Consider the following 27,666-nt stretch of genomic DNA (forward strand, 5'->3'; position numbering starts at 1 on the left):
GCAAACCTAATAGATGTATATTAAATAGATATGACTACTATCTATTTGTTCACCTTGAGGAAATTTTAAAAACATCAACACAGAGAAAATTCGTATGTCAATTGGGAGGATAGATAATTTAGAGGTAGTTCTTTTAATACGTCTGTTTATTGGTGGAGTTTACCTGAATTAATAAAACTTTGAGGGTCACAGTCACAACGAGTGACATATAAATTAAGGAAGAATAATAATCACTAAATAACAATGGAAATAGAAAGCTCGTGCTACGAAGTGCAAAATCCACATCACAAGTTTGATTAGCATGATAGGCTTCAAGGTTTTCAAATACACTAGATCAGATCATTCTGAAAGTGGGCTTGAATGTTAAGGCAGTTAAAAAGATTAACTGGATTACAAATGAACAAATCTTATGAGATTGATATTATAGACAACTGTGATGAGGGACCCACTGTTAAAAAGGTAACCGGAGAAGGGACGTTGGGAAATCCGGATGAAATGTGAAAATTTAACTGTCTAACAAAACGAAGGAATGGTCGTTCAAGAAACTGTGGAATTAAAAACACTGGGGAGAGTTATATGTCAATAGCCCGTTGATGTCTAGCTATCACACGCAGTATCTCCATTCCAATCACATTGATTTAGGCAGAAATACAGCACATCTATCTACCTAACAATTTAAGTAGTATCGGTTTTAACCCTTCTGGCTCTGGTGCTTCATTTGTTTTCATTTTTTGTCACGGTATTTTTGTTTTTTTTTTTTGTGGGTGTAGGTTAGATTTACTACTGTGTCAACCTGTTCTCGCAGTGCATTATGGAAGAGCATTTGGTTTCTTTTCACTGATATTGTGTTTTGTATTCTGGTATACTGTTTTCCAGAATATTACGAAATCTGAGGTTGAATTTTATTTCTTAATCTCTTGTTTATGCTTGTCATTTATCTTGATCCATTCTCTTTCTGAATTAAGTCTTCCCTTTAAGCATATCAGTGTATCACCGTCATTTTGTAATTCATTATCTTTTCCCTTTCTTTCCCTTCATATTCTCTAAACGCTCTTTTTAACAGCATCTGTACTCTCCGTTATTGTCTGCAATCTGCTTTCTCATATCTTCCCTATCTCATGCGTTTGAAGCCCTTTTCTCTAACTTGTTAAATATTATTCTTTGGCTTATTCCTTTTTTATTTACTCCGTAATACATACTGTTTCTATCACATCGTGTTTTCCTTGCAGTATCTTCTTCATTGTTTTTTCAGCGACGCTTATTTATTTATTTATTTATTTTTGCTTCTTTTGTAAAGACTGCTGATCATGTTGTTTGTAAAGTCATCGCTAAACAAGTTTTCTTTGATGACGGCCCATTTTCTTTGTACCTACGATTCGTCACGCTGGACGGGACCAGGTCGCGTAAAATTCAATTGTTTAAAGTGTGTATGCAATTATTTATCTGTTCATCAATTGTGTACTGTGTATTTCTTCTTTCGCAGGCGTCAAGATTATACTCGAACTTTAATTCTGTCTATTGTTACATTGTATATTGTGCTCGTTCGCTGTATTTATTTATTAATTGTTATCGACCTCAGGTCAAGGTCTTGAGAATACACCCTTGCTTCCATTGTCTTCCGCGGCCCGACGCCAGTCGGCCGCTATATAAACCGTCTGGACCTTGAATAAAGCTTACGCGCTGCTCTAGGAGCAAGAGCCCGTGCTGGCACAAGGCCAGCTAAATCTAAAACAACATGAATAAAGCAGCAGTAACTTTTACCTGCTCGTTTCTTTTGCACCTCTTACATTTTAATTGATTTTTCCAACTGAACTCAACCTTTTTTGAGCACATCTCATTTTCAATGTACTGGAGGTGTCTCTTTTGTGGATTCTTCTGCTGCTTTCGATTATTTGTTTTCTATTAGGCTACTTCTTTTGCATAGCTCTTTCTTGCGTGTTTTAATTTCAGATCGAACCTTTGGGAGATGGTGCTCCGATAAGTCATAATTTCACAATCTTTACCTCATCAAATTCCATGTACAGTACGTATAGTTTTTATACATTCCTTGGATGGTGAAGACAAAGTCTATTGTGCTCCTTTGATAGCCTCTGCTCCAGACTGTTTCGCCTTTGCCATAATGGTCTCCATTTAATTCTTGCAAGATGTTTCTCCTTTTTGTCCATCATACATTTTCCATCTTCTAAATCTTGGTTACCCATGACTCAGTTAGTCCCATAGTATGATCCAAGACATGTGGCTGCCTCTGTGCAAGGCACTGATTGCTTCCTTATATCTTTCTTTGATGCTGGTTGATATGTATACTTGGACAAGGTCAAATTTTATTGTTTTAAGGTTACATTCTACTACCAGGGCATCTTTATGATTTGATTTTTTATATAATTTAGGCTGTCAAGCCAAGCAATGGGGCCCTTTCGGCCCTTCAGTGCTTAACAGAGAAAAGCGCAAGTTGAAGTGGTTGGAAAACAAGACAGAGATCCAGAAAATAAAAGAGATGAAGTACAAGGATCTGAAGGTGTAACTTGAAAAAACCTATATTATACTATGAAGTAATAGTTAGAGAGGCTGGAAAGAGAGAATGAAGAAAGGAAGCAGGAATGGAGGTAAGGAAAAGGCTAAAAAGTGTGTGCAGCTGGGGGCCGAATGGACGTTGTAAACAACCCTTTAGTAGTGCCTACAGTATACTAAGTAAGGTGCACTGACAGCACTGCCCCACTACTGGGGGATGCCCTTATGCTGCACATTCTCTTTCTTCAGTTTAACGTCTTCATGAATCTATGCATTATTAATAAACCCCACCCCTTAGCATCATTGCCATCTCTCATAGTCTACAAAACTAATATCAGTTAGGATTAATAATTTTACAGTAAAGTTGCTCTTCATTAATACAAATAGTTCCATTGTGTTAATTCTAACATTTCAGTAAGTTTGGATTTAGTCAATCCCTGCTGGTTAATATGCTTTATTTTAAAGTTTCTTAATAGTGTCTACCTTTGTATTATCCAGTGCCTGTCCTTTTCTTCATTCTTAAACAACCTCTAAAACTTTGTTTGTAATGTTCAAACTACAATCATCTAAACCTAATAGTTTTTACATTGCTTAAACTGTTTCCTTCACCTATTGTAATTATACTATTTAAAATTCCTCCACTGCTTAATATCTCTAAGATATTTGCATTACTAAGTTCTTATTATTTTTACTTACAAGTTCAGGTGCCTCAGTCACTCTTGCAGATTTTTCTAGTTTTGAATATCTCCACTTCAATTTCATTTTCTTGTTTCCCCTCATAAAATTTCTTTTTCCTTTCCAATGCTACTTTCAATTAAAAAGTTTTCTAGGTATTTCATTTTTGCCTTCTTCATATGTTGCAGCTCAACTACTCCACTTCCTTCTTAACATTAGTCCTATCAAAATAACAAAATAATAATTAGATTTTGTACATTTTCACAAAAATTGTAATGATACCTCCTACTACATGCCTGTTTATATTAAATTTCAACGTACTAGTCCTTTCTCTGAAAAAGATTACCGATGCAAAAGTATTATCATATATTTGTTTTTCAGTTTTCCTTCCTAATTCTTGTAATTTCAAAACTCACTTTCTTTCTTAACTTGTATCGTAAGTTCACTGTCTACCTTTGGTTTTTGTTTCTTTGTAATTTGCATGTGCCTCATTGCAGATTTCCACTGGTTCCCTTAATCTATGTCCATTGTTGATTTGATTTACGAACTTTGGTCTGTCAAGCTATGCACTGGGACCCTTTATGCCACTGCACATAAGACAGTGAAAAGAAGAAGCTGGAACAATTGGACAGCAAGATACAAGACCCATAACATTAAACATGAAATTCAATGTTCTACAGAGGGAACCTGGAGAAAATCCCACAGTTGCACTAAGAAGTAATAGTTAGATTACCCAGCATACTGAAGAAAGGAAGACGGAATGGAGGTTAACTGAAAGGCTAAAAAGTAGGCATAGTTATAAGCCCAAAAGACACTGAAAACACCTTCAGTAATTGGAATATAAAACTTTGGCCAAAGACCAAGCACTGGGACCTATGAGGTCATTAAGCACTGAAAGGAAAATTAAGGGTAAAAAGGTTTTAAAGGTGTAATAAGAGGAAAACCTTGCAATTTCACTATGAAACAATTGTTAAGAGAGGGTGGAAATGTGGAAGAGAATATGAACGAGTTACAGTAAAAGGAATAAACAGGATTGCAGCTAGGGGCCATAGGGACACTGCAAAGAACCTTAAGCAATGCCTGAAGTGTACACCTTTCGGTAATACCTACAGTGTACCATGTACAGTGCACAGACAGCATCCCCCCCCAACACGAGTATGTCTATTGTTGTTTCTCTCTGGATTTTTTATTTACCCCCTTTCGTCTTCACAATAGCTGCTCCTGTCTGTACCTTTAATGTAAAAATAACTGTAATTTTATGGCACCTATTTACCTATAGTATACCCCACTTTCAATCCTCTGAAGCTTCTGTTTCTAATTCTGTCAAATTTATTACATCTATTTATTGCAGTTATAAATTTTTTCAGTTTGGTTTGTAAGTCTTTTGAGCTTTTTCAAACATTTGCTTTTCGTATGCTTTGAATATATTCTCCATTGTAACTGGAATATATCCATTGGAATTGGAACATAAAGTTAAGGTCAAAGGACAAGCGCTTTGAGGTCAAAAAGGGAAATCGAGAGTAAAGGTTTTAAAGGTGTAACAGGAGGAAAACCTCACAGCTGCACTATGAAACAATTGTTAGACAAGGGTGGAAAGTAAGATGGAAGAAAGATTTGAACGTAAGTGCAGTAAGCCAATGAAAGAGGTTGCAGCTGGAGACCTTTGTCTTTTTTCTTGTCTACACTTTTCCTCCTGCTTCTATTAAAAGCTGAACATTATGTTATGCATCTCCTTTACTTTCTGCTGTCATCACCAAAGCATCTGCAGTAAAGAATTATGTCCCTAATTTTATTAATTCATTTTTAAATCCTTTCCCTTACTCTTCTATTCTTTTTGTGGTCAAATGTTATCAGGTTAAACAGTGGTGTTACTCCTGTGCATGCTTGTCTTATTCTGTTCGTAACTTCCATTTCTCGTTCTATACCCTCCCCTGCATCAATACTGTAATTTGTTGTCACCTTATCCTGTATTATTTGCAATGGCGTATAAGACTTTTAGGTGAATTCTTTATTTTCATAACTTATATTAATGCCTCCGTTTTTACAAAAAAGCTTAACTAAAGTCTAGAGCAAAGTGTAGGGCACACTCACAAATGCAACAATTTGCATGGGGTTAATCTTCACGTTTGCACAATTCTATCACAAGAGTTGTGGGGAAGAGAGCAATTCAGTTACCATATTTCCCATGACTTACAACAAAGTTACATGACAATTACTCTTTCCCCTTCTATTACCTACTCAACATTAAATTAATCCACATCTGACATTCTCATTAAACTAAAAAGCATATAGTTCTGAATGAGCTAACCTGCCTAAGCAGAAGTTATTAGAACATTATTTTCCATATACTCTACACTCTCAAGCACCTACTCTACTCTGCACATCTACACAATGTGGTTTTACTTGAATTTTTTGCAATTTTGTGCTGACAGTTACAAATACTTGTTCACACTAAATATAAGAGCAAAATATTATATAGTGTGGGCAATGGAGAAGCAAGTAACATATGGATTACTATTTTGTCTCCTCTTCCTTCATACACAGCCAAATAATTTTTAATGCAGTTTTCTAAAATACACAAACCTGAAACATTTTCTATGATTACTCAAATTCACATAACTACTCCAAGGTTACAACACTTAATGAAAGACCAGTATTAAAATACAAATGTATTTACGGAAAAAACAGAGGAAATAAAGTAATACAGTAGTACATATATGTATGCATGAATGTTAAAAACAAAATATCAAGAGCCCATTTTGGATCATGGTTTCACTGTGCTTAACAATTTTATGCAGAATTACAGTATTGTTTTCATGTGCACATATTGAACAATACAATACTATTAAACAAGATGTACAACTGATGTTTTGAATAATTAGTAAAAACTTAATAAAGATACTCCTTGAATGTTCTGCTGTCACATAATGATCCTACTATATATGTACTGTACTATTGGTGATATATTTCTATAATATATTTACCATAATCCATGTTACCCATCTGTTGTCTTGAAATGATCTTCATCAATGGTAGTATAAATGTGGCCTTCTGAACTCAGGAAATCTAACACTTGGCTGGGGGGAAAAAATGAAATTTTAATTAAAACAGATTTCTATGCTCAGAAATGTCACTGCAAAACTTTGAGTATATTTTCATGTATTACAAGGGGAAAATATACTATAAAGCATCTGTATACAATGTCATAAGAAACCTTAACAAACTGACTAGATATAACTCAGAATGTTTATACTGGTACACAATACTTATCAACAATTTAAAGCATTAATTAACTTGAAAACCAAAATATAATTCACATAGTGGCCCCTCAATGGACAACTGTGGGGCCTGGCCCTCCCAATAAGTAACAAAATCTGTTACCCCCTTCTCGAAAGTAATGAAATCTGTTAATTAAAAAAGACTGGCATATAACCAACACACAGTATCCTAGATGAACCGACTTAGATTTTAGTGTACAACAATTCCATGTGAAGTAATTGTTAGCCTATCCTACCTGTTTTTTTGTAATTTTCATTCTATTTAAAATATTTATTTCAAGTTTGATATATCTGTTAAGGATCGCCTAAAAAAACCAATAATCTTTAAAAATTCGATTTGCTGAAAAATTCTATGGCCGTATAGGGTTCAAGAATGTCCAGGAAATATTATGCTAAAATTTGCGTATTTCTCTAGTTATAACAATAACTATATACCCATAAAACACCAGTGACTAAATGATTTAGTCTGGTATAGTTTTTGATATAATTACTGAAAACTTCTTTGAAATGAAATGTATAATGTTTATCGACACCTTTTAGGGCACGTCATACCATTCCATCAAGCTAGAAATAAATGACTGTTATTAAAAGGTCCAAGAGTTACTTCTCTAGAAGAAAAACCATGGAAAAAGTTAAGTTCAAGAAATTAGTGCCAAAGGGGAATGGAGCCTGTCGCTCCATCAAACGGCGCAGGCAGCAATCTCTGCTGACCAGAGACCAACCACATACCCTAAACGCCTTTTATTTGTTCTCACTGCAAGGGCAAAGATATTTTAGAAAAAGAAAGCTGGAGGCTGATATTATCGATCCTGAAAATAAAATGATCATAATAAGTGAAGCAAGACTTGATGAATTACTTGAATACAAATCCCTAATTGTGAATGTAAAGTAATTCCCAGGATCCATTTGGCAAGGGAAAGACACTAATAAAAAAGTGTAGGCAACTATGATACCTAGAGTAATATGCAGCAAGATCAGACAGGGGGACCAGGAACCTAAAATTTATAAGAATGTGTCTTAGGCACACAAATAATCAATTAATATTCTTATTTATAATCTTTTTGCATTTATTAATACCCAAAAATAAAAATTAAAACCATAGAAATTGTAACACAGTCTTTGAAGTCCCTTTACTTTTTTTTATGTAACTAAAACCTCTCAAAACATAAGCCTTTAAAATGCATAGTATTACCAATCTAAATGAAATTTGAAATATAACATGGAGAAACATGGTAGATTAAAAACAAAGCCGGGATTTTAATATTTTGAGTTTCTGATTTTTGGCAATTTTTTTCTGTAATTTTTTCTGGAAAATTTAAAAAAAAAAAATTATCTCACTTTGTATCGAAGGTCCATATGTGTTTTATACGTGGTTCAAATCTCATCCCTTAAAACCAAAAAAGCAAAGGAGGAGATGTATTTTGAAAATCATTTTGGCCGAAAAATGCTCTTCACAAAACCTAAGGTCACTGAACAAAAAATTTTCCCAGAAGTTCCACACAATATCCTTTAACAAACCCCCTATATCAACAACGTTAAAAAGTCGGAAACGATCTCTTAAATGAATTGCTTCAAAGAATACATACAATACAATTCTGTATAGTTTAGCCTAACATAGCCTATTGCAGTACAGTAGTTCAAACTACTTACTTGCAAGACATGTAAAATGCATAAAAATCATCCAATATACAAAAGACCATAAACATCTTTGTGTCTGTTTAACTATTGCCACCCTCCCCTGCCCTCTCTCTTTCTCTGGTAAAGAATTTTCATTGATAATTATTTAATGCAGTACAGTATTGTACCTAATACAGTAATGTAATGTGACATACATTTATTTTTCAATCTGCGTATGTGTATGTATAAGTACTGTACAGATATTGCATAATATAATTCTTCATAATAAAATCTATTATTTGAATACTTACCTACTGTTAAGATAGCTTACATCTCTGTGCCCATAGCCAAGTTGACACTTAAACAAAAGATCGAATGGCTGACCCCAGATGACAGTGTAGTACACGTGTGCTCCACCAAGTGTGTTTTGAATGTTTTAGCTCTTATCAGAATTCTCTTTGACAGCCCACTAAGTAGCAAGGAGACTGAGTGGGGTCTAATTTCAAAGTATCCACATAAATTTTATTATGAATATTTGTATTATTTGGTATGAATCTTGCCCACTGTTAAAGATAGCTGATTCCCACATTGAAAAGAGGATGGTGGAAAATGCAGCTGGACAAAACCAACTCAGCCAATTGAGCTAAATGTTTCTTCCATAAAACCCATAACATTCTTACCTGATCTGGAATCATTTCCGTATCTTACTGCTGCCAGAAGTTGGACGCCATTCAGGGAGCAAGGTTCTTGTATGTGTACAGCCAAGAGCAGCCTTGCATAGAAAACCTCAGCCAGAATGAAACAGAAGCTGCATGAAATGTGCCAGGGTCCAAAAGCCTCAAAAATGACAGTCAACTAAAATTAAATTCCTTTACGATATAAACATACAATCCTATCCTGTACAATATTTGTACTCTCATGGTCCCCAAAATATAAAATCCGAGATTTAAAACAAAGAGCCTAAACACTGCTCTTTCTTCCGTTCAGGAAAAGACTTCACACACTCCTCCTAGCAGACTGAGGGCTTTACCATTTTCAGATGCAATTCTGAGTACAGTACTTAAGGTTGTGAGTGACATAAACTAAACTGCACTTCTACTGTGCCACATTAATTACATCCTCAGGTAACAAATTGTCATAAAACTAAATGAAATTGCACCTGCTCTTACATTATGAATGTTTACCTTCAATAAAGGTAAAAGGTATGGAACTAGTTTCTCATGCACTAGCCTGATCAAATACTGTACATCAAAGATATGGAACTAGTTTCTTGTGTATTAGACTGATCAAATACGTGACAGAGAACATCATCTTCTTTGACCAAGATGTTCTAGGTTTCCTAAAACCATAAAAAGTATATCTTAGTTAACCAGACCACTGAGCTGATTAACAGCTCTCCTAGGGCTGGCCTGAAGGATTAGATTTATTTTACGTGGCTAAGAACCAATTGGTTACCTAGCAACGGGACCTACAGCTTATTGTGGAATCCTAACCACATTATAGCGAGAAATGAATTTCTATCACCAAAAATAAATTCCTCTTATTCTTCACTGGCCGGTAGGAGATTCGGACTCGCGGCCAGCAGAGTGCTAGCTGAGAATGGAACCCACTCGCCCAACGAAGAACTAAGAACAAAAGGTTAACTTTGCCTCTTCCAGGTTTAACCTATCTAAATAAATTCTAACTTAACAACAAGACAGAGAAGTGTTGCATCAAATTCCTGAGAGATTGATACTGAATTCTAAGGGCTTCAATCTCAATACCTTGAGGTGCTGATCATTAGCAAGATAAAACTGCACATGATGCAATACTGAAGAAAGCAGAGTGCTTTAACCTCGAAAGTACATAGAAAAACTTACTATATCTAAGAAAGTGGAGAAACTTTGTTGTCTACAAGGGTATGGGAACTGACAATTCCTCTAGAATGGCACCTGGAGCAACACACAAACTGCTGCTTCTGATAAAAGGCCTCAGTTGCTTCTCCGGTCCATTAAGGATAGAATCCGAGATACCTTGAAACCCCCTTATGTGGAAGGAGACAGTTGGGTACTTCCACACAGTTAAGTGTGGGATGTGGAAGATAGTGGAACCGCATGGATTCAGTAGTTTGAGTCAATTTTTTCCTAATAGAAGAATACAAGAGAGGTCTACCAGAGAGCTATAAAGTCCAAAATCATTTCCTCTGAGGTTACTCAGGCTCTATGAGAGTTATTGAGCAATTTTTGGACTCAAAAACTAGTTTAGTGCTTCCTTAGAGTAGATAAAGGGGAAGGGCATATTTGTCTGAACTGGGCCAAACTTGAAAAAACATGTCTACTGCTCAAGCCAGAGGGCCCTCAAAGGAGTATTAGTTGATTGGTTGTTCTTGTTCATCTGCATGCTTCGAAGTCCATATCTAAGTGTTCCTTCAATTCCCCAGTGGCTGTCAGACCCGCGGATGTACTGACACTCCTTAAGCAGCACTTGTCCTTCCTGAATCCTCAATCAGAATCCTCAATCACCAAAATCATCGTTCTTCCACAGAATGAACTAGAAAACCAATACAGTACTATGTTGTTAATTTTTGCCCAAAGAAGCAGTCTTTCTGCTATGAATTAGTTTCTGACCAGGTGTTTGCATTGCAGAAACTCTTCCATATAGCCAAGAGTTCAAGTTCTTAGGGATAAACCTAGACGAAACTTCGACAGTCCTTCCACCACTCTAATGTCTCTGTAAGGTTTACCAGGTGTAGTGTTGTCTATTCTCTGGTGTACTGTAATTCAATGTCAAAACACTTGTCATAACTCTTTTAGTGTTACAAGGTGGAGGGAAAAAACAACAAAATCTCGATGTAGGCTTAAGAATAAACTTAACTCATTGTTTTGGTGTCCCCCCTACAGAACCTGGTGACAATGATGGTCCTGGATTTACTAAAAGTTTAATGGACGTTTGCTGTAAGTTGCAATCTGTTATGCCTAGATCACACTGTAATTGTGCCTGACTATTCAGACAAATTCCCCAGTCCAGCCATATTTGCTAACAAAGAAACCCATTACCAAACAGGAGGCTTCCTGAAGGGCTAAAATTCTTCCAGATGCAAGAGGTGCCCATTCTTCTTCTGAATGAAAACCTGCAAACTGACAGTCTACCCTCATCCCCAGATGAAGAATGTATTGAGGAGTTAGGGAAGTCTACTGAAAATCATACAGCACAAGAGACTGAGCCAGATGACTCAGAGAAAAGAATTCTTGCTCCCAAAAGATGATACTATCCCCCCTATAGACAACAAATTTCTTGTGAATACTGAGGAGCTGTACACAAGCCGAAGCAAAGCACCTTGCAAAGGAATACCTTCCCTGCAAATTCACAATGAAGGAACTTGCACGACTCAGGATCTGTTGGTAGGAGGAAAATGTCCATTGAATCATCCAACTGTTCTTTTGGAAAGTCACTAACACCAAGCTGGAAAAAACCATGAAGAATGGGGACAGACGCATAAAGTTGTTCAGTCTCAAAACATCCAAAACTGGGCGCCAATCACAATCTCTGGTTGCTTATGATGATGGAGAAAGTCTCATATGTTTATAACTGATAAAATCAATGCAACCTGTTTCAGACCATTTGTCAAGTCCTTTACCAGAATACTATTCTCTGTTGTGGATGTCTGCTTTTGCCAGGTTTACCTCTTTTAGATAAGAGTGGTTTGTGGTGGTACGTTTCTGTTTCCTATTGCAGTAATAGCAGTTATGACCTGGATCAGCAACAGATTGGTCTCGTTTGTCACTTTTTCATAAGATCTTCACATTCACAATGGATTCTTGATCCCCTTTTCCTGCTGAAAGCAACTAGATTTGCTGAACAGCAGCACCAATATGCAGTAAATGTACCTTGCTGTCAAATTTCTCAGTTCCAGGGGTCTTTAATTCCTCACACCTTTGGACTGCGGAACAGTCTCCCTGAGGAAGTCATGCAAATGGAACTTCAGAGGTTCAAGCAAAGATGCAATACATTACCACCCTAATACAATTCTTCTTGTAATTTAATAATTTACTCACATTTTTATAAATTCATTAATTTGTTAACTTATTTTTTCTTTTTTTTAATAAGTGATCTTTTCTTTCTGTATTTCCCATTACCTTCTCTTACTTCTTTCTAATGAATGTCATATTCTCTGGAAGTTTGAATAATAATAATAATAATAATAATAATAATAATAATAATAATAATAATAACATACTTTCCATTTGTTCCCCTTGGCCATTTCCCACCTAGATTTCCAACTCTGTTAGATACCTCTTACTTCAATTTGCACCCGAAACTTATGAGGAGATCCTTAAGTCGAAAATGAGGCTAGATATGTTACTCAAGTAATCTAGGAATAATACTTTATAATAGTAACTTGCATAATTTGAGAAAACAAGGTATAAAACTCAATATAACATACCTGATCTGTGTCTTGCTAAGTTTTCCAGAAAGCTGTTGGAAGATAACTTCTCTCTCAACTCCAGATTCATCATTACACTGTCGGAGGACCTGGAACACCATATTCTGAGATGCGTTCAAGCCATGCATGCCACTGAATCCACCACTTCCCATCCCAGTATTCATACCCCCACCAAATCCAGTAGTGCCAACCAGAGAGTTGTCCATCATCCCTGTATTGCCCGCTGAGCTACTTGCCACTCCACCTGCTTGCTGAAAGAATAACAATAGTTAAGTGTCAGCAATAATCATCATATATATTCACTGAACACCCTGCTTTACCCTTTGCCAATACATTTAAAACTCAAATCATAACATGCCTGGGATTTAAACCCTCCCAAAGAAATCTGCTGATTTGGATTAACAGCTGTAACATCAAAAACAGTTAATCTACTATGAACCGATAACGGATTCCTTCTACCACTGATTATCATGTCAAGTAACCCTTATGACAAGAACCAACTTGCATTTTCACAATTTGTCATATGACAATCTTAATTGAAGAGCATTGCAAAGATTCTTAATTGCTCTTTCACTCACGCACATATTTCAGTAACTACAAAACTTTTCTTTCATCAATACTGCAGAAACAATTGAAATAAATTACTTATAATAATCAATAAAATTCTAAGGCCTTACCATGCTTTCAATCTGCTGAAGTTTTAAAAATGAATGAATGACTTCGAGCATGTGTGTAGTTATGAGATTGGGGTCTGTTATATGCATGATACGAAAGATCATAATGTATTTCTTCCCAGCTTGTGTGCGCACAGACCCAAAGATCTGGCAGTAGGTCATTTCTATTAAAGGTTTTGAGAAAGAATCTTTCGTATCCTGAAAAAGAAGATAATTATATATATATATAACCTTGCTCTGGATATCATGTTACCTTGCTATATCAACTTCATTCTCTCTGTATACCTTGTACATATCTTCCTGTTATCTAATTATTTTAATATCTTATTAATTACCCGTTTTCCCTTCTCTTTTCTTATTATATAGATATTAATATGAAGACATGACTCAATTATCTTCTTAATCTGATGTAAAATTATCATTCTTGATGCAGGGCCATTCAGAATGATCAGCAAATTAATTTTTAAAGTTGGAGACCCCTATAACCACAATGTTTAGCATTTATGAACAAGATTTTTTTTTTTTTTTTACTAAACAGCTTTTTGTACTTAATTTTCAGATCTAAAATAACATCCACAAATCTTATTAGATTCTTAAAACTATAAATTGTACAGTACTTACTTGATCACTTTCAACCCACTGTACAGCGTCCATCACAGCAGTTGTGTCATCTACTGTATATGTTATTTTTGTACTTGTAACATCCACTGCCTTAATCAAGCCAACAACATTCAGCATGTGAACCTGTAAAAAAAATAAATAAATAAATCACAGACCTTAAGAGAAAATGATAAAAGCTGTAGAAAGTGTCAATTTATAAGACAATTGGAAAATTAGATTATGCATTATTATTACCAAGAATATAGGTATATATTCAGCAAAGAATAAAACAGAAAATAAAATATGAGTAAAAATTACAACAATTTTGCATTCACTGAGTAATCAAACACATCAAAGTACATATACTTTTACAAAAAAAAAAAAAAAAAAAAAAAAAAAAACTTTTATGACTGCTCAATCTTTCTTACTACAGTACATGTAATCACGACACTTGTTGAAGCTGCCAATTATAAAACAAAAGTACAAATTAAGTAAGAGAACAGACCTTGCTCAGGAACTGTATGAGTGAAAGGTAAAATAAAATGTCTGGCCCTGTGAATGAAAGAATAACTTAGGAAATTTAAGCTGAAAGGCTGAAAACTGAGTTACTTGAAGCTATTCAACTCCTTAGGAGTGACAAGGGGGACTTGTAGTGGTTGGGCAGCAAGATAACAAAATTCAGGAAATAAATGTAACAGTGAACAAGGATCTCAAGGTGAAGCTAGGAGCAAACACCCCAGCATGGTTGGATAGCAAGTTGGAAGAAAGTTAGTGGGAACAGAGGTACAGTAAAAGGCTAAATTGAGGGTGCTGTTAGTGGCAATTAGCACTGTAAACACCTTCCAGTCATACCTACTAACAGCACTAACTCCCTAAGTGAGCTCCTGCCTGCACCTTGTGGGCCAAATAACCATAAGTCTAAACCAGGCCTATTCAACAGTTCCACATCAACATCATCAGTGATGGGATGCTTCAGGACCATAAGCCCATGCTGATATTCTTCCATTAAAGTGCATGCTTTTATCAACCACTAGGGTACAAAAGGAAATAAGCTCATCTATGACTCACAGCCACCATAAATGCATATTTGCGCACGTCAGACAATGAAAGTTTTCATGACATCAGATAAAGTTAACAAAGAAAAAGAAGTATTGTTAATACTGTACATAAATGTACACTATAAATGCAGGGACTTGGTTCCAACATTGTCCAAAATACTAGAGAAACAACAATCTGGTAACACATGGATATTTAAAGGCATTCAAAAGCAATCTAAAATTACAACGAAAAAAATCTTTGGTGGCCAAATCAATCTTACATGATGTATAAAATCTACTAAAAACACTGTATTCAACAAACACCTTGATATTTGTCCTGTTTTGTATTCATTTTTTTTTTTACCAAATTACCAATGATGGTAAAATCTACTAGCATACAGAATTAGAGCTTTGGATGTATTCACACGCCCCCACCAAATGTATCAGTGTGGATGATTAAGTTTTTACTGTATTCATATAGACAAATTTACCAAATGGAAGAGTAAACTGATTAGAAGCATTACATATAAAATACAGTACTTCTAACCCAATAGCTTTTCATGATCTTCCAATTTACATAAAAAATTAGGGAGATTCACAAACAATAATAATTTTTTACATCAATAACTTATTTTATGATACCCAGTAGCCTTAACTGCATGGAACACAGCCTGGTGTTCCAAACTGAAATATAGTAAACAAAAATTTTACTGCATATACCTAGCCAACTCTATTTGGTCCACAATGCTTCCTCCTATCAAAACAGAAAACATGCTTTACTGATTTGACAGCACCCAGACCAATATTAGGAAAGGCCTTCTGTTGGTATGGATGCAAATTAAACAAGTAATACTAATTAGTTATTCATGAAGAAATATGGAGTTGATATTTTCTGTAAATAGAAAATGGAATGATGAGTCGATTGGCAACTAAACAAGAAGATGCAATAATAATCGTACTTTTCAATTCTAGACAATGAATAAATGAATAAAAATATATATAAAGTGAATAAATAAATAAATAATTAAGATAAATAAATAAAGAAACAAGATAGAGTATGCCGCTGCTTCACATGTAAGGCGACATTTTTGAAAGTTCATCTCTGATAATAAAAATAAAACGTATACGTAAAAAATATAAATATGCAAAGAAAACAAACAAAGTTCGTAACAAAATTTATGCTAGTTAATGTTGCCAGGGTCTTCTCAAGTGAATTTTCAGTCAATGATTAGGTAGTACAAGTGAATTTTCAGTCAATGATTAGGTAGTACAAGTGAATACTATTACAACTACGATATTTGCCCTTCTCATATATTTTATAATAATAATAAAAAAAAAAAGTGTCAGAGATGTAAGAGAAGGTTTAGATAAAAGTAACAGAACCCTGACAAAATTTGCAGATGATGCTGATTTAATCAACAAAACACAAGATTTACACACCTTTTAGAATAGTGCAGCAATCGAAACTTGACAGAATTAGGATATGATGCTGTTTTAATCAACAAAACACAAGATTTAAAAACCTTTCTTATTAGAATGAATCATGCACTTGGAGATAACAATGCACAAAGAATGGATTACTGAAGTTTATCTTCCAAATGCTTAGGGACAATGATATCCAGTATAGATTTTCCAGCTGAATCTACTGGAAAACTAAAAATGTAAAAGTAATAATAATGGAGAAACTGAATAAGATTTGGGAATCAAATAAACTGAAATTACACATGAAAGATTATATCTAACAACTGGCAGGCAGAATAAATTGGAACTCAAATGACTGAAATTAAATTTGTAAGAAAGATTCCACCAAAGTATAGTATGATCTGTATTGCCATACAGACTTGAATCATGGTGTGAACTGAAACTTTACTTAAATGATTTAGCATATTTGAGAATAAAGCTTTACAAAGAGTATTAGAAGTCAGCTAGCAGCATAGTTAGAAATGATTCCATAATGGAAATTACAGAAGTTCTGTACATGAGATAATGATGAAATGAAGATGGAGATGGCTTGGACATGTACTTTGCCCATGCCTTGGAAGATACTATATGGTAAGAGTTGGATAGGGTCTTGCAGGCACCAGAAGAATTGACGACCCAGACCTACAAGACAAGGTGCTGGAGATGAGTGTAGACTTGCAGAATATTAAGCACACAAACATCATAGAGGTCTTCTGCATCACACTGCTGAAGGTAACAATGATTGTTAAAAGTTTATTACAAATAAAATAATTACAAGTAGCCTAAATCTGACTGCAAGAATTTCAGCCCAAGAGAAAGTGGAGTTGGCAAAACTCCACTGAATAATGGATGCTTCCATAAGCAATGGGTTTGCAATGGAAGATTAACCCAAGAGAGTACACTTACCAAGTAAGAGGTCCAACTGGTGGTATTTAAAGCTAAGCAAGTCTCCAGTATACCAGATGCAACTGGGACAAAACACAAAGAGGATGAAGTTGAATGATCCAAATCTTTTCTTTAGAAAGTACAAGATTTGCTGCGATGATAGGTCCCAACAAATACTCATCAAAGGTTTCATCACAAAGGTAAAATTTAGCACAGGTGTTATTAAAATGTCAGGTGACAGCCCTATGAATGGCAAAACGCTCAAAATTATACTTAATGACCCACGAGGAGTGGGTAAAGCAGCATAAGCTAAGGATTTAACCTTCAAACTTTTGCTTTTCATTCTTGGGCACATCCATTCCTCAAGAAAACCACTACACATACAACAAAATAAAAAAGTTTTAACCTACAATTAGTTAACAACTTTGTTACTAAGCTTCAACAATTAATTCAAGCTCAAACTGAGGAATAATCCTAAATCCTGTAAAAAACCATGGTTTTTATTCCTGTAAGAACAACTTCCCTTCAAAAGATTTCAAACAACTTAATTAAGGCCCTTAAAAGATCAAACCACAACTTAGAAACAATGACATAAAAAATATACAAAATTAGTTACAACTGATTGAACCGAGTACCTTAGGAGCTGTCAGAATACCTGTTCAAAAGTTCCATGTAGAAATAAATTTCATGTATCATTTAATAAACCATTCAAGTACAGTAATCTTTAATGAAAGGCTATTTTGCTGCCTAGAGGAAGCTGTATTTACAGATTTACAATAAAAACAGAAATAATGTCTTGTTATTACTACAGACATTGTATCTGTGCATTTGGGATTGAAAGTATTATTAGGATAAAAGGACAGTGAGGGTAAGAAGATAGGGACAAGAATATCACTCTCATTTTGTACAAGTCATCTCTTTTCCAATATTTGTTTTAACATGCAAGAAAACAGTGTTGAAAGTTGAAAGGATACACATCCTAAAAAGAATTACAAAGTTACATCATAACAATGCAATTACTGTATAACTTACCTAAATGTTTCACATTTTAGCAATAACATTATACTGTACACAGACTCACCTCAGTGTTACTAACTCGTAAAGTGTCATCTGTAGAATCCATGACTGCTTTTAATGTGACAGGAATCAAATTTTGGGATCTCCTTGCCTGAAAATTAAGTACAAATATGTAACTATAATTAAGAAGTTAAGGCCATAATCTTAACTGAACATATAAAATTTACAAACAAGTCAGAGGTAATAATTTGGATTAGCCTAGCTAGCAATACATCACATATTATCATTATCATTACATACTTTAAAGAGTTCAATTACTCAACTCCCATAGGCTGGCCACCACACTAGTTTATAAACAATGGGCAGATTCTTTTTTACTCAAAATATTTATAAACAATGGGCAGATTCTTTTTTACTCAAAATAATGGAAAACAAAGTATTTTCTAGATCAAATTAATCATAGTGTTAGTATCATTTCCAACTATGCTTCAGCATAACATACGGTTTATCTTTCACATTTATAGTTCTCCATCTTGCATGGAGTTACTTTGCTACTGTTAATATTACTGTCATTTTTCAGCTGAATTTGACCTTGATTTTGAATGGCAATTTAAAAAAACTATATTACTGAAATTCGATATACAAGAGGACCATGACATCCTGTCACTACTACAACTGCCATACCCGTCAAAAAAAAAAAAAAAAAAAAAAAAAAAAAAAAACTAACCCCACCCATGGAATTATTTTTAAAAATTTTCACTATATCTTGAGCCTAGTTTTGTTATAACTAGGTCAGGAGTTTCCATTTTCCAACAGATTAATCAATAATATTATAATGGAAAAAAATTATGTCGCACCTTGGTAAACATCTAGGATTTTCCTCTTTTCCTCACTTACAAGGATAGGATGTGTGCCATTTTCAGCATGCTTCAGGATTTCTGAAACACTCTAGTTTGCATATGTTATTCTTTAAAAGACCTCTTGCCTCCTGCCTTCTTGGCAACCAGCGTTGTGTTGTAATACTACTCAGAACACCTTCAGATATTTGTAACCAACACTTAATCCACACTGCAGACTGCCAAATGCCCTGTAATGTCTAGTTTAAGTTTTCTCAGTCTTAAGGTACAATGTTCTTCTAAAGGGCCAGATCCCAAAGTTTACATTTCTTTTATCCTGATTACCAATTAAGATTTCATTAATATTTAAATTTTTTTTTTTTTTTGTCTACCTTCTCTTTCTCATTTCACTTACATTCTATACAACCTTGTTACTATCTATTAAGAAAGGTTTGTGAACACTGTTATACAGACTCATTGAAGAATCAAGATGCTAATACAAACCCATTACTCATAAAGATATTTAACTGCAGAAATGTTGCAAAAAAAGAAAAAAAGATTCAATTGTACATTCCTAGCCAATTTCTCTGGGTCTAGGCGGCCATGATTACTCAATATCTGTGATATTCTCCATCTAAGACAGGAGGGGACAAGGGTTTTAAAAATTACAAAGTTCCTGAATCAATTTATGTAAGAGCACAAAGCAGATAGGCTCAAGAGAAGGGAGATATAGCTGAATGAAATCTAATATACCAGGAAATATGGTTAGCTGGCAAAATACCCGAATAATAAGTGTTCCCATAGGCAATGGATTTGCAATGGAAGTGAACCTAAGATGGTGATGATGATGATGATTATATCAAGCAGTTTAACCAGACCATTGATTTAATTTATTCAGCTCTAACTGGGCTAGCCTGAACGATTTGTCTGTTCCTCGTTGGACGGGTCGATATCGTACTCCGCTAACATTCTGCAGGGCCCGTGTTCGACTATTCAGCCGGCCAATGAAGAATTAGAGGAATTTATTTCTGTTGATAGAAATTCATTTCTCAGTATAATGTGGTTTGGATTCCACAATAAACTGTAGGTCCCGTTGCTAGGTAACCAATTGGTTCTTAGCCACACAAAATAAGTCTAATCCTTTGGGCCAGCCCTAGGAGAGCTGTTAATCAGTTCAGTGGTTTGGTTAAACTAAGGTATACTTAACTTTTTGAAGGATTTGTCTTCATCAATAATCAAGTATAGACTTTCTTAATTAAATTATAGCTTTTTGAACATTTTATAATTGGGTTATATACTTGGAAATTTTAAAGAGATTAGGATAAAAATTCTTTAACTGATTTGTTTAAAAAACTTATATATATTCAATGTCAATTATATTTTGGACATTCACACATAAAATGTTTAACTGTCAGTATTACTCTACATTCTGTATATCACAAGGGCTATTCATCAAATCTCCACAACTCAAATAAGTGAACAATTCTAAGATGACAAAAATACCCACGTGTCTCTCCTTTTGATATAAAGAAGTCCATATTCTAGCATTTTGCTTGATCTGTTTTATTATGTTACTATCAGGTTCATTAGTCCATATATGCTGCCATTCATTAATTGCAATTAGCAGAATATACACAGCAGATGGAAAAGTAATGTACACAAGTTGGGTGAGTCTCCAGAAGCATAATACAAAAAGGCTCTATAAACAGACTTCATGTGGCAACTCACCAGCAGGGGCGGACACAGACTGGCCTCAGCTTGTGTGGAAGAAACAAACTCCTTAAGAGAATAGTTCACTTATTTACAAGGAAGTTATCTTGAAGAAATGATGCAACATTTGTTCAATGGCTGGCAGAACTCCCAAAAAGAATTTCCTGCTGTCCAGCCACCATGCTATGTCATCCTTCATTTCCTGGTTGAGGGGCACAAGGAACTTCACCTTATCTTCCTCGGAAGACTCACAAGAGAAGGTTAGGTCAGACATTGCATTTAGCCATTAGTCTAATCATGATGAAACCTGGAATGAAGCCAAGACATCAGATTTCATGACTCTAAATTTGATGGCCATAAGGGAAATCTCTTCTGCACAAAGACATTCCTGAGGCAGGTTGTCAGCCTGCTGACTGCCAGGTCCACCTCTAGGAGGCAGGTCTCAGCATTACCTGGTTTGGATATAAGTCTACCTCTTCTACAAAACCCATCTCAAGCAGAGACCAGTGAAGTCAAAACAGTGGCAAAACTGGAGTGAAGCCCAAGGTTTGCTCAAAAGAGGACACCAGGTACTGATAATAAGTCCTGGTTACTTCAAGTCATTTGGCTCACAGATAAGACCTATGACCTCCCAAAAGCTCCAGCAATGACCATAGGAAAAAGACCCTAAGGCCCATAAAATCCACTGTTAACAAAAATGACCCAGAGCAGCAACAGACATAGCAGCCCAAACCTGCCTATGCCTGGAGGACACTGACAAGAGTCTAGACCAAGCCCTGGAAAATGAGCCACAATCCAAAGGTGTCAAATGTGAATGAACAAGATCACCTTCTTTACCTTCAAGTCTAGAACCAGAAAAATAAGCCAGGTTAGCTATGCTAACTACCCTAAGTGAACAGCTCAAATTACCTATCCTACGCTGCATAGCGCTAGACTGTGGATAGCCCAGATGGGTCCAAGCCAAGCATGCCCCAGTTTGGTACCAAGCTCAGGAGTGCAGTCATGTTTATGATAGTTTGGAGACTGGTCACAAATATGTCCCAAGACATACTGAATATGCTCTGTGGTTGCCTTTCTCTACAAAAAGGTACAGGGATTGTTGTTATTTACAGTATGAGAGATATGTCCATCAGGAGACTTCCTAGCCATCACGCAGATAACTGCCTTCCAGTCCTTCTTCCTATGCTTCTACTCGTCTAGATACCGAAGAGCAGAATGAAGAAGAGTGAATTGCACTCATTCCCAGTGACTTCTTATGACCATGGGCCTCTCAGTTCTCCCAAGCCAAACATGGAAGATGACAAGGCAAGCATCCCTGAGGAAACAGAAGCATCAGTAGGAGCTGCTGGCGCAGCAACATAAATGTCAAAACAACAGTCTTGTCAAGAGAGGGACTCACTCAGAGAGGCTAGCACCAAAGAATAATAATCCACTGAGATGACAGCAGGCATAGATGTCTTGGCTGTAGCCAAGTCCTCCAGGAAGATAACAAGGGATGGATGCCATGTTAACCGGCTGTAGCCAAGTCCTCCAGGAAGATAACAAGGGATGGATGCCATGTTAACCGGCTGTAGCCAAGTCCTCCAGGAAGATAACAAGGGATGGATGCCATGTTAACCCAAGTGAAGGCCAAAGAGCTTTCAGCAATTCCATCTTATTAGGAGGCTTCAGACTGCACGAACAATAGGTGGAAACACCTGAAAAGTAAACGGACCATTTACAGTCCAAAGCCCAAGTGTCTCGGTTCAGTAACCATCTTTTTACTGAACCCTCCTCACACCAAGCATGGAGACAACAGACGAACACTGTTCCAGCAACAAAAGCAGCGGTCATAGCAGGGGGGTCAACACTGAAGGCCTGTAAATGAAAATGACTGTGTATTGCCCTCAGAAGATATCAACATAGCCTTTTTTTCCCCCTTCCTCTGGGTCCTGTACTCCTTCCACTGTGAAGAGACCAAGACACTGGATGCATCTGAAAGGTGTGCATGCCTGTCTCCTGTAGTAACAACAAACTTGATGAAAATCTATGTTTAAGGGTAACATAAACCTACCAAGCACACACATACACAATCTGCCCCAAAAACCAGTGCTGTTCTACCTTTTATACACAAGAGACAGACAGCATCACTCATACAATAACCTTTAACAAAATAAAACAAAAAGTTATCAAAAAGTATACAGTAAAATACGAAAAAACATTTGCTTTGATAACAAGAACCATATTCACAATCTAGCTCTAGCATGTAGAAAGCACTGCAGTCCAGGAATAAGTTATTGCCAACAGTCGAGTGAGTGGGTGATATCTTCAACCCCTCACTTGCCTTCCATCAGTTAACTACCTTGTTACCAAGTTTCAACAACTACACCAGCTTGAATTGAAGGAATATCTATAGAATAGACAAAGATTTATATCCTTGTAAAAACAAATGCAAATCTAAAGAATATGATTCCTTGCATAAGAGAATGTACATGATGTATCTACGAGACACAAAGTCAATTGAGTCTCACATGAATTTAAAAATAATAAAAAGTAGCAAGTATTTCCAAAGCATCATTATTTACTTGATGAAATACACAGGTAGGAAAACATTCCAGGTAGCTAAAAATACATGTGACTGACAGTGAAAGCAGCATGATCCCAAATCCTTGGCTGTGAGCTCCTTAACTGTGGCTATACGGAAGGTTAGAGAAAAACTAAAGATAGCACATGTAAGTACAGCATTTGTGACTCACCTTCTTCTCAGACTGACCAGCAGGGGAGGCAAAGTCTTGCTGGGTGCTCATAAACCCACCATCAAAACCTGCAAAACAGACAACAAAAAATATAAAATGTGCTACAGGAAAAAAATTGGTCACCTTATCATTCAAACTATAACAGACCCTACATACATACAATGTACAGCAACTTTTATCGTAAATTAGTGGAGCCCTGAACAAAATTTTTAAAATATAAAATTTACTTTTTCATAAAACGTCATCATTTTACAATTCAATATCCTGGCCAGGTATGTGGGGTTGGAAGGTGGGCCTTTCTATAAACTGATTAAAACTGAATTAAGAAATAATTTCAGTTTTAAAATGCATTCTACATAACCACATCAACTTACAATTTCCTCTTAGCTATTTAGGCATGGAGGCTTCTGGTGACATAATAAGTTAACCAGCAAAACAGTATTTTTGTATAAGGGATCATGAGCTGGACTGGCGTCATGTGATGTGTCATCACAGTTGGTGCAACCAGCATTGCTCAAAATACAATGAGTGACATCTAATTTACCAACAAGGCATAGGTGTCAGTACCCACAGAATGATACATGGTCTAGAAAAGCAGAGTAGTATCAGTACCCACAGAATGATACATGGTCTAGAAAAGCAGAGTAGTAGTTTGGTAACCCCTGTTTAGTGGAAAAATACCGAGTCTACCTGTAGAGTGCTTCAAAGAGTTTACAATCTCTTGCAGATCCCTGAGAGGCTATTGAGGGATTTAGTTATCAAAGTGTTGACCCTGGGGCATAATTAGCAAACATATGACATTTTACTCTTTAGTCTACATCAGAATCTCAACAAGATGGCACACAAATGGAGATTTTGCATCTCCGTTTTTAACTTTTAACACATGCCATGGTGGAGGACATGATCCATATTGCTCATCAGACTGGCAAAATGCAAATAAATGAAAGGCAAAGATACCACTCTCAATTCCAAATGATTAATGTGAAATTACTTTTTGTACCATCTACCTGACACCACAAACAGTTGAGTAAGGGGGCCCTCCCATCAGCAGATTCTGTAGGTCTTTTCACCACTTGGAGATTTGTTAGGACCTCGTACATAACCAGCCAGATAGATCACTCAGACTGGTCAGAGTCAATTTACTACATATAGCTGCAATCATTTTGGAGGTGCACAGCCCAGCCTACTATAGAGGGCCACAATGACAGATCAATCACAATGAACAGTCAATTGTGAGCCAAAGCTTCATGGCAAAACTTTCTGAAGTGACTAAGTTTGACCTGCCTGGTTGAATAAGAAGGCCCAGCCAATGGCTCCAGTTAAGAAGGTCCTAGTCCATGGATTGACCCAATTTTCCAGGTAAAGTAACCCCTCATCTAATAACACTAACAGGCACAGTACATCCAAAATGTGATTTTAAAATAGTGAATAGCCTACCCAAGGCTAGGCTATCCCCAAAATTCTATCCTAATCTTGAATCTAAAAAAAACTGTACTAACTAGTCACGATCTATTAATTGTATCATCTCACAGACACAAGCAACCTATAAATAGTGTATGCAATATATGTGTATAAAAAATAAATGCTACACAAAAGTAACAATGGAAAAAAATAGCAAATAACCAGGACTAACCAGAAACGGGGACAGAGCTTATCTTATGGAGATCCCAGAGGTTAGGCTGGGAATGGAACCATTAATCGAAAGGTAGTCTATAGGCTAACCATCCTGAAGAATCCAAACTACCCAGGGCTCCAACCAGTCTCTGCCACATATCCAAATGGCATGACATGGATCCCTCGACTCATGGCAGCTGGAGAGGGGGACTGCCTATACTCAGCAACCCCTTCTCTTCGTCTCCTTGCCTCCCATTCTATCTGAGTTAGCTTGGGGGAGTTTGGGTTGTTTTGGCCTTAAGTCATTTAGGAATGGGACCTATGAGGTCATTCAGTGCTGAAAGGGAAATTGAGAGTAAAAGGGCTTGAAAAGTGTAACAGGAGGAAAATCTTGCAGTTACACTATGAAACAAGTGTTTGGAGAGGGTGGATAGCAAGATGGAAGAGAGGATATGAATGGAGGTACAGTAAACAGAATAAAAGGGGTTGCAGCTTGGGGTCGATGGGACACTGCAAAGAACCTTAAGTAATGCCTACAGTGCACTGTGTGAGGTGCACTGATGGCACTACCCTCCCCACAAGGATAAGTCATTTTGGCCATGGGCACGTTTACATGCAAAATGGAACCACGTTCAGCACCAGACCCTTGGGAATGCATGTAAAACATAAAATAATGATGGTAAATACCATTAACAACGTTGCTTTGGATGTTACAGCCGAAATGACCACGACCAGCCTCGAGGGGGTGGCCAAAAGAGCTAAGAGGGTTCCTGTCCCTTTCTCACATAGGAAGCATGGAATCCTCACCTGTTTTGAGGAAGAGAGAAACTTCCTGACAGGGGACAGACCAGTAGGCCTACCTCAAGAAATTTAAACGACCTTCATTAGTCCATTTTGACAAATACTCCAACACATAAAGGGCAATGTCTTGTAGGCCTAGGCTATTCAGTCAGAATAGTTATGAGCTTATGATGGACCCCAGTGGGAAACAAGGGTTTTAGTGCCTCTGGAGATTAGGCTATTCTGATACTGAAAATAGGCTTGGCCTTGGCCTAACATCGCTGTCGAGTCCGACTGATTGTCTGAACTTGGGTATTAGGCTAGGACCTATTTTACTTTAATATCATAATTTGATATTTAATACTGTGCTCTTGACCTAAGTCTCCTTAGTCATATATGCTTAATAATAGGAAAATCACACTAAAATCTATGGAAATTTATTGTTACCGAGCTATTTACCGTAGCCCTAGCCTATTTCGTTAAGCCTACATGTTTTAACATTCCCAAAAGGCTTGCCTAGTAGGGTAGGCTTGGGTACTAAACATGGAAGTTACGGGGGGCGAATGTGATATTAGGCTAAAGTAAAAATTTATCGAATTCTTATGACAAGTATCAAGTTGAAATTTGATGTCAATGTCCACCAAATTCTAAAACATACTTGGCCTGGGCTACTTTACTAGTTACGAGACACCAGATTATCGGGAGTCTGCAAGTCTCAGCGTGTCAGATAACATAGTTCACATGTTCAAAAAGGAAATGCCATGCATTTTTATTACAAATATTGAAATACACTCACCACCTCCGCTGTTCCACATTTTTGACAGGTAAAACCAGATAAAGAACGAAAGATAAAAGCAGAGAATTGGATTTCTACACTGTTGTTTGGGTGGGAAATTTTGGCGGTAACCTGACGGACCCTTGAATTCTTAGATTGCTACGAGCGCTAAGTTTAGCAGGATTCCTAGCTCTACACCACCTTACATGAAAGTCCAAATCTGAATTTATATCACTCGAATATTCGTAAATGTATGCGTGCTCGCTACAAAATTCCATAGAAAGTTATAAGCCAGAATATAAAATAAGGGTTACCTCATGAAGTTTGTTGAGTTTAAAAGTTGCTAAATATTATTAATCTTAAAAGTTGCTAAATATCATTATTGCCACCATACATGGTGCCACAATTCTGTACAGGAGAAGCTATGTGAATTTTAATCTAATTACAAACGGATATTAGTCCTATTATGAACATCTTAGCTTTCTGCCAAGAAACAATGTTAATAAATAAATATATTCTGTTAAGAGAAAACATTATATAAAACCGGGAAGTTCCACAACGTCTCTTGTTTATTAGCTGTTTTTTTATTACCAACCATAATTTCATAATACTCCACATATTTTGCAATCGTACTACAGTGTTGTTAGAATAATAAATCCTACACCACAACGCAGATGTTTATTTACAAAAAATTCACAACCGCATGAGGGATGTCAACTCTTATTTGAACATTTATACTGTGCTCTAAGCACATTTTATGTAATCACGAAAAAAACACACCGACTGCTCCTCTTTCCGGGAGCCTAAAAGTATCAATAAAATCAATTAAACAAAGGTAATTTTTAATGACAGGGGGATAAATTTTGAGTGATCCATCTATACTATTAAATAAAATGCAAACAGAATTACCATAGCTAAAATCAAGAGAGGATCAAGACAAAACTCCATTTCTAGGGACGTGATATACCGCCCAGAACCTCAGACTAAAATCCCTTCATTCTACATACTTGTAAAAGGGCCAATAGTGAGACAGGCTGGGCC

At 36.2% G+C, this 27,666-nt stretch overlaps 1 protein-coding gene across 1 annotated transcript; it reads right to left on the minus strand.

Moving 5' to 3' along the window:
• Positions 1–5,837: 5,837 nt before the first annotated feature.
• Positions 5,838–26,816, minus strand: RPA2 (Replication protein A2). The gene is made up of 7 exons (XM_067119347.1): positions 26,647–26,816; positions 23,457–23,524; positions 18,240–18,326; positions 13,797–13,919; positions 13,179–13,373; positions 12,502–12,752; positions 5,838–6,260 (listed from the first exon to the last, which is right to left on the minus strand). The coding sequence occupies exons 1-7, from the start codon at positions 26,663–26,665 to the stop codon at positions 6,179–6,181; spliced, it is 825 nt and encodes a 274-aa protein (XP_066975448.1). The 5' UTR covers positions 26,666–26,816; the 3' UTR covers positions 5,838–6,178.
• Between the last annotated feature and the right edge of the window lie 850 nt (positions 26,817–27,666).

Source organism: Macrobrachium rosenbergii, chromosome 2, assembly GCF_040412425.1.
Source record: "Macrobrachium rosenbergii isolate ZJJX-2024 chromosome 2, ASM4041242v1, whole genome shotgun sequence".
Classification (NCBI taxonomy): Eukaryota; Metazoa; Arthropoda; class Malacostraca; order Decapoda; family Palaemonidae; genus Macrobrachium; species Macrobrachium rosenbergii.